Source organism: Eubalaena glacialis, chromosome 2, assembly GCF_028564815.1.
Source record: "Eubalaena glacialis isolate mEubGla1 chromosome 2, mEubGla1.1.hap2.+ XY, whole genome shotgun sequence".
NCBI lineage: Eukaryota > Metazoa > Chordata > Mammalia > Artiodactyla > Balaenidae > Eubalaena > Eubalaena glacialis.
Window position 1 is genome coordinate 31,319,581 of NC_083717.1, and position 12,431 is coordinate 31,332,011.

At 36.9% G+C, this 12,431-nt stretch overlaps 1 protein-coding gene across 5 annotated transcripts in view; it reads left to right on the top strand.

Moving 5' to 3' along the window:
• Positions 1 to 12,431, top strand: part of TJP1 (tight junction protein 1) — a 113,880-nt gene that overhangs the window by 12,442 nt on the left and 89,007 nt on the right. For all 5 annotated transcript variants that reach the window (XM_061179748.1, XM_061179749.1, XM_061179750.1 and 2 more), the window contains exon 2: positions 12,369 to 12,425. In XM_061179748.1, the coding sequence (XP_061035731.1) occupies positions 12,369 to 12,425 (57 nt within the window). The remainder of the gene's footprint in view (positions 1 to 12,368; positions 12,426 to 12,431) is intronic.

Sequence of the window (12,431 nt, forward strand, 5' to 3'; positions counted from 1 at the left end):
AACCATGGGTTTATATGGACGCCATGATTCCTATCCAGCACTCTTCATTCTAGCCTTCACCCTTTCTTGTAACTTCTTTCTCTGACAGTGAGAAATCAGCTCATTGTCTACAGTATATTCAGTTATTTGTTTAATCCTCATGTACCCGTCTAGTAGTTAGCAGATTAACCCATCCTACCCTTCTGAGAAACAGATTGACTTAACTCGAGTACAGTGTTTGTGTACAGTTCTTTGTGTCTTTAACATTACAGTATCCAGTCAGAATAGTGTTTTCCACAGTTACTTAGCTGAGTGTTTTTCTACCCATCCTCTTCGGTTGTGGTATTCATTTGTAATAGATAGGTTTATCTGTTACTGTTTGTATTCCATTTTGGTTCCCACCACCTCATCCTTGTTTATTTTAATTATTTATTTGTTATTTTGGGGTATGTGAAACGTTACTGTAGTTCAGTGCCGCAAAGAAATAGCATTCCTTCCTCAGTCCTACCACCCTCTCTCTCCCTTCCACCCCTTTCCTACTTACTCTGTAAGTAATCAATTTCTTTAGTTTCTGGTTTATCATTTCTATATTTCTTTTGCACAAATGAGCAGATACATGTATATATCATATTCCCTTCTTTCCTTCATGAAGGGTGGAATACTATTGATATTTGTGCACTTTGCTTTATTCTTTTAAAGGTCTGTCTTTGAAATTGCTCCATGTCGGTTCATAGAGATCTTCCGTTTTTCATAGCTGCATAGTACTCTGCTCTGTGATGTGCTGTAATTTATTCATCCGTTCTCCCAAGTTTGGTCATACAGGTTGTTCCCAGTATTGTAGTTACAAACATTGCTACCGTGAATACCTGGTACATATGTATAGTCACATTGTTGGAGGTTTATCTTCAGGACAGATTTCCTAGGAGTGGGATCTCTGGGTCAGAAGGTTAGGTACACATTCAGTTTTGTTAGGTATTGCCAGATTTACCTCCAGAAAGGCAGGATGAATTTGCATTTCCCCTGGAAATATTTGTGAGTGAATATAGCCTCACAGTCTTGCCCTTCGACTGCTTTGGCAGGTGAGAAATGGCATCTTGGTGTTATTTTAATTTGCATTTCTCTAATTATGACTGAGTTTGAACATTTTTTCAAATCTTAATATCCTTTTTTTTTTAATATTTATTTATTTATTTAGGCTGCACTGGGTCTTAGTTGAGGCACATGGGCTCTTCACTGCAGTATGTGGGATCTTTAGTTGCAGCATACGGGATATTTTTTTTTCCAGTTGTGGCATGCAGACTTCTTACTTGTGGCACATGGAGTCTTAGTTGCAACATGCATGTGGGATCTAGTTCCCCGACCAGGGATCAAACCTGGTCCCCCTGCATTGGGAGCACAGAGTCTTACCCACTGGACCACCAGGGAAGTCCCAATATCCTTTTTGTGATGTATTTTTTCCCCATTTTTCTACTGAATTTTTTTCTGCAGTTTTGATTTCTTTATGTTTTAGGGATATTGGCTCTCATGGTGTATCTTGCAGTTTTCTTAAGACTTTGTTTCTGGTGTTTTGTGTTTGTGTTTCTTTTTTTGGTCAGGCAGACATTTAAAATTTTTTACGTACTTTGTTTTATTTCCGTTAGACTTTGAGTTATGCTTAGAAAGCCTTTCCCTACACCAACATTAAAGAGGAATTCACCCAGGTTTTCTCTAGTACTTGTATGGTTTTGTTTTTTACATTTAGCTTCCTAAATTCATTCGAAGTTTATTCTTGTGCATGGTGAGATACAGATCTAATATATGTTTTTTCCAAATGACAGCCCAGATGTTCTAGCCGCATTTATTAAAAAGTGCATCTTTACCTTAGTAATTTGAGATGTTACCTTTCTCATACACTGATTTTTCCAGTGATTTGAAGGTCTGTTTATGAATTTTTCCATTTTATTCCACTGGCTATTTGCTCGTGCCCCAGTATCACACTTTTAATTGTAGATGCCTTATAGTATGTCTTAATTAAGAGGCCATACTTGATAGGGCTAGTTCCCCCCTAGTAGTTTTTCTTTTGCAGTGTTTTTTTCAATTTTACCTGTTATTCAACTTAAAGAGAAACATGTTCTTATGTCTGGCTTCTTTTGTTCAACACTGATCAGTGCTCATCCATATTGATTTGTGTAGTTAGAGTTTATTCATTTCATGGCTCTGTAATTTTCCATTGAGTGAATGTTGCATTGTTTTCCCTTTTATCATTGGTGGACATCTAGATTGTTTCTGGTTTTTGGCTATTAAGAATAGTGCTTTTGTGAACATTCTTGTAAATATATTTACACATTTCTGTTGATTTGATCATAGAGTATGCTTATGTTTACCCAGCTTACCAAAGCAGTGATACCAATTTACACTCCTACTAGTGGTGAGTTTTTTTTTCTTTTTATAAATTTATTTATTTTTTTATTTTTGGCTGTGTCGGATCTTCGTTGCTGCGTGTGGGCTTTCTCTAGTTGCGGCGAGCGGGGGCTACTCTTTGTTGTGGTGCACAGGCTTCTCATTGAGGTGGCTTCTCTTTGTTGTGGAGCACAGGCTCTAGGCGTGCAGGCTTCAGTAGTTGTGGCACGTGGGCTCAGTATTTGTGGCTCACGGGCTCTAGAGTGCAGGCTCAGTAGTTGTGGCGCACGGGCTTAGTTGCTCCGTGGCATGTGGGATCTTCCCGGACCAGGGCTCGAACCCATGTCCCCTACATTGGCAGGTGGATTCTTAACCACTGCGCCACCAGGGAAGTCCACTAGTGGTGCGTTTTGATTAGAGTGTTCATTATTATTTTCTTTTAGCTTATTGTATGATTGTGTAGTAGCCTTTAATTGTGTTTTTAATTTGTATTACCCTCTTGATTAAGGAAGTTGAGCACTTTCCCACGTGTTTACTGTCCTCTTGTTTGAAGTGCTTCCTCAAGCCCTCAGCCTCATCTTTTCTGTTAGGCGCTTTGTCTTTATTGATTTTCTGGCTGTGAATACTAGATTCGTTAGATAGATAATTAGCAGGTTACTTTAAAAGCCCAGATTTACATGAAAATAAATGATACTGCTTCTTTGTTTGTATGGGAAAAGTCCTAAGTTTTAATAAGCAAACAGCTTGCATTCAGACTGGTATATTTACTTCTTACCGAACCTTGATCTATCGCAACTGCCTCCTTAATAGTGAAGTTTTCAGCCTCAAGGTGCCTGGTCTGGGAACCAGGAGGGAGCTGCCTGATGGAGTGTGCCCAAGTGAGGCTTAGCAGTTGAAACACAGCTTGTCACTGTACGTTAGACATTTTGTGGTTTGTTTAAAATAGTTTTAGGGTTGAGGTGAAGTAAGGAGGCTGATTTTAAAGAAATGTGGCCTGTCGAGTGTACAAATTTGCTGTTTTCCATTGAGTGCTTTGTTAGAGAAGTATCATGGTTTTTCATATATTATTTAGAAATTGAAAAGACTTCCTAAAACTTTTTAGTTTTTTTTTTTGTTGAAAATCAGATAGTGATTTAGTGAGGAGGAGGAATAACCAAAGAAACTCCAAAACCAGACGTGTTAACTACCCATTCAGGTTCCTTTAATAGGTTAATTATATTCTTCATTTTAGCAGCTATAGAAAGAATGTTCTTGATTTTGATAAGAATCTGATGAATTTGCTCATATATGATAGTTCAGAATATGACTTAGGTGTTCTACTGCCCAAAGCAAATGTGGTCAAGATGGCATTCTTTTATACCTAGCAATTTTCAGCTCCTTATTAATCTTGTCATTACCATTCCTTTTTGTTTTTTTTGCTCTGTGAATATTTATTTTAAATTTAACTGTAGTGATTTACAAGATCATGTTCCAAGTGTACAGCTTCAGATTCTTTTCCATTATAGGTTATTATAAGCTATTCAATATAGTTCCCTGTACTATACAATAAATCCTTGTTGTTTATCTATTTTATATATAGTGGTTTATATCTGTTAATCCCTGGATACATACCCAGGAGTGGGATTGCAGGATCATATGGTAGCTCTATTTTTAGTTTTATAAAGAACCTCCATACTGTTTTCCATAGTGGCTGCACCAATTTTCATTCCCACCAACAACGTACAGGAGTTCCTTTTCTCCACTGCCTATCCAGCATTTATTATTTGTAGACTTTTCTGATGATAGCCATTCCAACAGGTTCGTGAGGTGATACCTCATTGTAGTTTCGATTTGCATTTCTCTAATAATTAGTGATGTTGAGCATCCTTTCGTGTGCCTCTTGGCCATCTGTATGTCCTCCTTGGAGAGAGATCTATTTAGGTCTTCTGCCCATTTTTTGATTGGGTTGTTTTTCTGATACTGAGGTTTATGAGCTGTCTGTGTATTTTAGAAATTAAGCCCTTATAGGTTACATGATTTGCAAATACTTTCTCTTAGTCTGTAAGTTGTCTTTTTGTTTTGTTTATGGAAAAACTTTTATATTTTGAGTTAATGTTAGAGAAAAGTTGCAAAAATATTAGAGTTCTCTTATATTTTTCATTCCACTCCCCTTAACGTTTTACATAACTGTAACTGTAGAACAGTTATCAAGGATAAGAAAAGAACAATGATCCAATAATAACTAAATTACCCACCACATTTGAATTTTGCTAGTTCTTCCTTTTTCTCTTCCAGGATTCCAATTTGCGTTTAGTTGTTACTTCTTTTTGGTGTCTGACTCTGTAACAGATCCTCAGTTTTCCCTCTGTCTTTTATGACTTTTTGAAGACGATTGGTTATTTTTTAGAATGCCCTTCAACTTGGTTTGTCTGATGTTTTTTCATCATTGGAATGAGGTCGTGCATTTTCGGCAAGAATACTATAAAAACCATGTTGTTCATCATGTCAAGGGGTTCATGATATTGATCTGTCTTATTACTGGTAATGTTTACCTTGGTTAAGATGGTATTTCTCCACTGTAAAGTTACTGTGTTTCTGTAATTTATAAATATTTTGGAGGAGAGAATTTGGGGCTGTGCTTAATTTAACTGTTAGTCCTCAAACATTCACCCACTAGTTTTATCATCTGTGGGTGGATCTTTATCTGCAACAGTTTCTGGAGTTTGGCTGATGGTAATTCTGTTTTCCCTTTTCCTTTCACATTTAATTGAAATTCCACTCTAATGAAGAGCTGTCCCTTTCCCATTTATTTATTTGATTACATCAGTATGGACTCATGGGTTATTACTCTGTGGGTTAAAGTCTAATGTTATCATTATTTTGTTGCTCACATTATTCCAGCTTTGGCCTTTAGAAGCTCTTTCAAGCTGGTTCCTGTGTTCTCTTGACAAACTCCCATAATTTTTTGAGCAGTGCCTTCATTTCTAGTGCCACATGATATTCCAGGTTCCTGCTGCATTTTCCCTGACCCAGCCCTGCAACCAACCCCTTCTCTGAGAAATTCTGGATTGTTTTATTAAAGACTAGTATTTAGAAATTAAGATCTCCATGCTAGCTGTGCTCTTTGCAGTTTTTCTTGCTTCTAGGCTCTCAGCAGAGCTAGGAATCCTGTAGGCATATGCGTATCTACAAAACTCTTATTTCTGTATCTATCTGCATGTATATTGAAAACCATGGGTTTATACTGATACCTCAGATTCCAATCTCACATCATAGAGTTCAGTTTAGCCTCCCTCCTTTTCTTATTTATAGTTTTTTCTCCAGCAATAGAAACCCAGCTCTCATTATCTATTATTTCTTCACTTTTAGTATACACGCAAAACAGTTTAAATTTTTTACCCATTTCTCCCCTCACCCCTGGAGAAAGACTTTTGGATATGCGGAGGATAATATATCATGGAACAATACTGCTACACAAAAAGATACACTCAGAAATATCACTTCCTCATCTATGCTACCCCATTTCCTTTCCCCTTTTTACCTGGAAAAAATTTGAAAGGTCTTTTATCCACTTTCAGCCATTAGAAAATGTCAACCTAAAAAGTTTTATTTTTGATAACTGGAAAGCACTGAGTTTTCCAGGGTATCTGTAACTGTCCCTGATGAGAATTTCTCAAGGTTTAGTGGTAACTTATTTAAGCTGATATTCTTTTGTAACAGGGAAGAGCTAAATCGGACTCCACGTTGGATCTGTTTCTTGGACTTTAACCTTTGCTTTTTGTTGCCTTTGTTATTATAATTGTTATTATAATCACACATAATGGCCTGCCTCAGGGAACCCTGCCCACCTGTCCATGGCTGCAAGAAAAAAGGAACTAACACATCCCCTCACCGGGGCTGGTCATTCCAGGAGATGTTTTGCAAGACTGATGGCCCTTTTACTTTACATCCTCACTGCGTCTCCCTCTCTGATTCTATAAAAGAAACTGGCATCCAGACCCTGATAAGATGGTTTTTCAGAGACACTAGTCTGCCATCTTCTCGGTCTGCTGGCTTTCCGAATAAAGTCGTATTCCTTTGCCTCAACACCTCGTCTCCGATTCATTGGCCTGTCATGTGGCGAGCAGAGCAAGCTTGGACTTGGTAACACTTTCACTTTGATCTTAGGACATTGGCAAATATAGCAATTTATCTGTGAACTTACTTAAGCAAATCTCTAGCTTTGATCAACCAAAAAAATTCTAGGCCCACCTATGTCTTTCTTCCAGCTCTTAATATTTTCTAATCCTATCCATCTCATCGTCTGTCTCCTAAATAGTCAGCCAAGGAGTGAACATACAATAAAGTATTTGAAAATTTAACTGGTGTTGAGAATAGTGAGATGTCAGATGCTCGATTTACTTACTTTCTGTTGAGGCTGTCATCCCACAATTGCTGCAGTGTTACTTTGATCATTATTTTTAGTTCTTATGCTTAGTGAGTTCTTATCCTGTTTGTGAGATTTGTTGAATTCCCTGAGTGTCTCCAAGACCACTCTTCATTTGACTTCAGATTTATCTTTTTTATTCTCTCTTGGACAGGACATCTCCATTTTGAGAGTTTACTTGACAGCCCTTCAGATCAATCCAAATGTATATTTTCCCCACCTTTTAGCACATACACTAGTCTCTTTCTTTGTACTTTATTTGCATAGCAGTGATCACATTTGAAATTAAATACTTAACTGAAAGGTCAAAGAGGGGCAGGGGTCATTTGTTTTATTCACTAAAACTTAGGTTGTACTTCTTAAGTTCCTGGCTCAACCTCATCTCAGTAGGTAATCTTGCTTTCTATTTTGGATGGAAAGCAAAAAAACAAAAACAAAAAACAAAACACTTTGGAGGGCAGGAGAATTCAGAAACAATTCAGCATAACAGCTTTGCATACAGAAGAAAAACTCAGAGCCACCAGTGTTACCTGTCTCTTTGCTACTTAATATTCCTAGTGGGGGACCACAAGTCATCAGGAAAGAGTGCTCAGTGTGCTTTATTTAAGAGATAGTACTGAATAAACTATTTAAAGTATATATTTGATATGTAAGGGTCCAACAATTTAAAAAATATGAAAATTTTATTCTTTTATGTTATCTTCCATTTTTATATTTTGTTTTGGTGTATTCTCTGGACAATAAATGGCATTTTTGTATTAGTTCCTCACTGGCTGTTCCTTTTCAGATTCCTTAGGTTCTTCCTTTTTTCCCTCAAAATATTTGTGGTGCACAGGGTCATCTTAGTCCTTTGGTAATTGGATCTTTTCACTTGGATTCAATACTACTTTGTTGATTACTCCTAGATCCTTATCTGTGCCAGATCACCTATATCCACCTCCCTACTGCCTATATCTCTGCTCCAGTATTTCCACAGGCACCTTAAATTAAAGGTGACTAAAACTGAACTTGTAATCTCTTTTTCTGCTGGCTTTTTCACGCAGCTGCTCAATTCAGAAACCTGTAACAGCCATCTTTAGCTCCTCCCCCCTCTTTACTTGCACTTTCTAACTGGTCTCCCTGCCTCAACTCCCTCTTCCACATCACAGCCATCAGAATGAGTCCTGACTATGGAATATGACAGCCTAAAGTTCCTTAGTGTCTTCCCATTGAGTTTACAGTCCTTAGCGTTGCATTTGTTACAAGGCCTGTTGGGATGTACTTCTGCAGCTTCTCTTTTTACCCTTTCCCTATTCCACAAATGGTACTGTTCAGCCACATCAAAGCCAGCTTTATGTGCAGCATCAACAACCTTGCTGATATCCTGCTTCTTCTCTGGAAACATCTTTCCCCACTTTCTTTCCTGGTCATCCTTCAAGCTTGAACTCAGATGTTTCTTTCTCGGGGACTCAGTCTCCCATCTTCTCAGCAAGCAGCGTCCTCTCCATCCCCCGTGGCACCTCGTATACACATTTATCTAGTGTTGTAAGCCTCTCCTTGAGCCCTTAAGGAGGAAGAAGGACCTATTTTTGACCTCTACAGCACTTAGCATAAATGTCTGGATTGAATAAATGAATGGATTGTTTTTAAAATTACAGCCATAAGGATGGTAAATTTTAGCTGGCTGTATACCAAGTTAATATTAAGGAGTTAAGATTTTCCTTCATTTGGAGAACACTGGCTTTATTTATTCCGTCTTGGATTTGGTCTTCTCCCAGTTATAGGTTCATCCCTTCTTGTCCGTTCTTGTGTTCTCCTGTCTTTTCCCCACTTGATTCTGTAATCAGCCCTAAAGGACAGTGAAACTGCCTAGAATTAGGATCTTAAGTTTTGGCAGGAAGCCCTTCAGAGTTGGTGATCTGAGTAGTGTCTTTGCCAGCTGGAGCTTAGAACAAAGAAACCAAACAAACTCTTGGCACTCTCTGAAATGCAGCTTTTTGCTTCTTCAGAAATTGTGATTCTGGTCAGTTGACACTGACTTAGAAGTGTATGTAGAACTCAGAGTCCAGTGGCCACGATTGCAGTTCCTCTGGATGCCTACAGTGCTTCACTAATTATTGAATTTGCAGCCTGTTTGGAACTGAAATTACAGTCTAATAGAATTTTAGAGCTGGACAGGACTTTTTACTTGAGATAATGTCATACCATTCCGTAAATGAGGAACACTAAGGTTACTTACCTAGTTAATTGCAGATTTGGGCTGTGATCTTGATATTTCTGGCTTAGTTCATTTTCTGTTTAACAGCATCTTTCATAGTTATAGGGAATGATAGTGCTGTAATCATTTTTAGAGGAGTGACACTTTTTTACTTGCGGTCTCCCCACAAGCCTAAATGTTTTGGGAATGAGACTATTCATTTACCAGAAAATCCTTCTGCCAGTTATGCATTCTGCTTTTTTTTTCCAGTAAGAAAAATGACAAGTAAGCAATTTTACAATAAGGATGATGTTTCAAAAACGATTTGAATAAGTAGTAGATGAACATAATAGAACATTACAAAAGGGCTCACAGTGAAAATGTAAGATTCCCTACCTCCCTGCCCCAATTTCTCTTTCTCCACCCCAGAGGCCACTTGTTTTTTTAGGTATTCTTTCAAAGGAAATCCCCTTCCTCCTTTTTCTAAAGTATCAAAATTTTAGCATTAAAATCTAAAGTATCAACATTTCTAAAGTATCATATTTAGTAGTACTAAAAGTTTTTTATATCCATTTTAGCCTTCAGTTTCTGAGTGATTTAATAAGAATCTCCTCTCACCACCTCCCAACATTTTATGTTCACTTTCAAACATAGCAAAGTTGAAAGAATTACAGTGGGTACTTGAATCCCGTCAACTAAGATTCTACCATTATATTTTACTGTATTTGTATTCTCAGTTCCTTCAGAACTCCTCATAAAGTCTGCCTAGTTATATAAACAATCATGGATAGAATTTTGCTGCTTTTGCCACTGAAGGAAACCAAAGGCCTGAGAGTGGAGAGAGATGCAAGGGTCCATGGTTTAAACTAGGAACACTTTTTTCTGTGTGTGTGTTTTAAGCGACTAGGATCAGCAAGGCATAACAACTTATTTATATTATGGATTCAGTTGCTTTAGTGCGCAGGTCAAGAGCCTAACTGACCACCCCTTTTGATGTTTCTTTCTCTCGGCTTCTTTCTTGCACATTGGTCTCCCTTCTGATAAATCAAGCTAATAAGGCTGTGTTTGGCTTTAACAGAGAAGGGAGCTATTGTATTACCCATTTTGGGGAAGCCATTGAGTTGGTTGAGTTGTGTACTTTTCTGAAGAAACATTAATTTTGATTGGAATGCTGAGAACAATTGTTTTAGTATTTTTATTTTTCCCCTTATATAAACAAAATCATCTAAATTTTTCTTATTGTACTCCTAGAAGCTTGTACATTAAGACCTTATTCTATAAATCCCTTACTAACAAGATGCTTTTTATAATTCACAATAAAACATAAAATAATCTTAAATATTACTTGATTTTTCCTAAAAGAAAAGTTAAAAATAGATATTTGAAGTTTCAAGTGGGATTTGATGAATGTGGCTTAAAATATTTTGGCAGTTTTTTCTGACTGGGAATGGAGAAAGGAAAGCAAAAAAACCTAATGAAAAAAATATTACTCATAATCCCTTCACTTTGAGGATGATCAGTGTTAACATTTTGTATATCCTTTTAGCCTTTCTTTTCATATTCACGTTTAAACAAAGGATAACAATATACAAGCCGTTTCATAGTCTGCTTTTCCTCCCTTCACATTAAATGAATTTCCTCATTTGATTCATATTCTTTTACTAAATGGTAAATTGTGTGGCCATTAAAACCATATGGAGGATGATAAATTTTCATTCCAAAGAATATGTTATGGAGGTCCTCTCTGGTTATCAGATCACTTTCAGTTTGCACTGATAGGAAAGGAATTAAAAGGGTAGTGAAGCAGTGCTGCTGGTTTAAGAAGTAGATCAAGGCAAGACAAGCTTAAAGCCATGCAAGCAGTTCTCATTTTTAATAAGTCAGCTAAGATTGGACAAACTGGCAATTGCAGATATTTTTATCCTGTATATTTTAGTAGGACTCTTGATGTTTAGCAGAATTACTCATATCATGACTGTGTCACATTGATGGAGGTATTTTTTAAAATACATAAATGCTGGTCAATTTTTTAAAAAACAAAACAGCTTTGTTTCCAGCAGAGGTCTCATTAAAGGAGGTTTTGCTGCACTTGACTGAAAGATTGAAACAAAACGCTGGTTGACAGTTCTTATCTATGGGAGTGAACAGAGGGATCTTTTCTCTCCCTCTCTTATTCATCTGGCAGGAAAGTTAATCTAGTTGCTTTGTATTTAGCGAAGCAGGCTTTCTTTATAGGGATTCCTTTTCTAAAGTGGCATTAATGTTCGATTAAAGTTGCTGTGGGAAAGGAGAAATGGGCCCAGGGCCCCTTGGTGGACATGTTCTCATGATGGTAGTGACAGCAGTGCACTAGAAAACAAACCTTATTTGTGGAATAGACATTGATAAGGCTGGGTGACAAGTGATGTCCTGGAAGCATCGTGCTCAGCATTCTCCCTTCTACCGTACCTTGTGATACCTCTGAAAAAGCCTTTAAACAAATTGTAGATATATATGTTCAGGAACCCCAATTAAAGAAAATGGTAACATTAAAAGAGATTGAATTACTTTAAGCCTCCAAGAGCAATTAACCCAATTTATAAGAAATTTACTTTGAATTCTTTAGTGTCTATCTCTTAGATAGTGATTTATTTCTCTCTTTAGTAAAAAGTTCTTGACAGGAGAAGAACCTGAACTACACTGACATTTGAGCACCTCTGTTGGAGCTTGCATCACTTTTATTTTAAGGCAGTTCTTTGGGGCAGGGAGTTTGGAATTGTTTATTTGTTTTTCTTTTTTGTTTCTTTTGTGTGTGGCATGGGCATGTGTGCATGATATGTATATTAGAAAAGGCTTTTTTTTTTTCTTCAGGGTTATAAACAAAGCTTGAAGATAATTCTGTAGTAAAACTGAAACTAGGTGGAGCAGTAATGTTTTAACTGATACTGAAGCAGCCATTGACCAAACCTATCAAATGGTCTTATCTGTTTTCCTGTGATACGTGTATTTATAATTACTGAGTTCAGAGGTATTTGACGTTTCCTTCCTTTGCACAACATTAAGGAATACTTTTAAATGTTTTATGTGTTGTTCGTTAGATATTTAAAAATACTATTCCAACTTCTGTTCATTTCTATCTGATGTTAAGTATAAAGTTGCAGAATTAGCTTGAACACTGATTTCAGCTGGCATGAAATGAATACAGAGTGGCATCTGTCCAAATTAAGTTAAAAACAAAGGAAGTTCCTGTGTGTAATTTCCTGTCTCTTACAACAAAAACAAAAGCAAGCAAAAAACATTCTATAATTATTAAGCTCTTTTCAGAGTATCTAATATTGAAAGTATGAATTTTGGTATTTTACTGTGCTAAATTGTTTGCTAGATGTTCTCATTCACTTTATTAGACATTTCCTTAAAAGATAATTATTTGTTTTTCTTTTCCTTTATCAGAACACAGCAATGGAGGAAACAGCTATATGGGAACAACACACGGTGACACTTCACAGGGTGAGT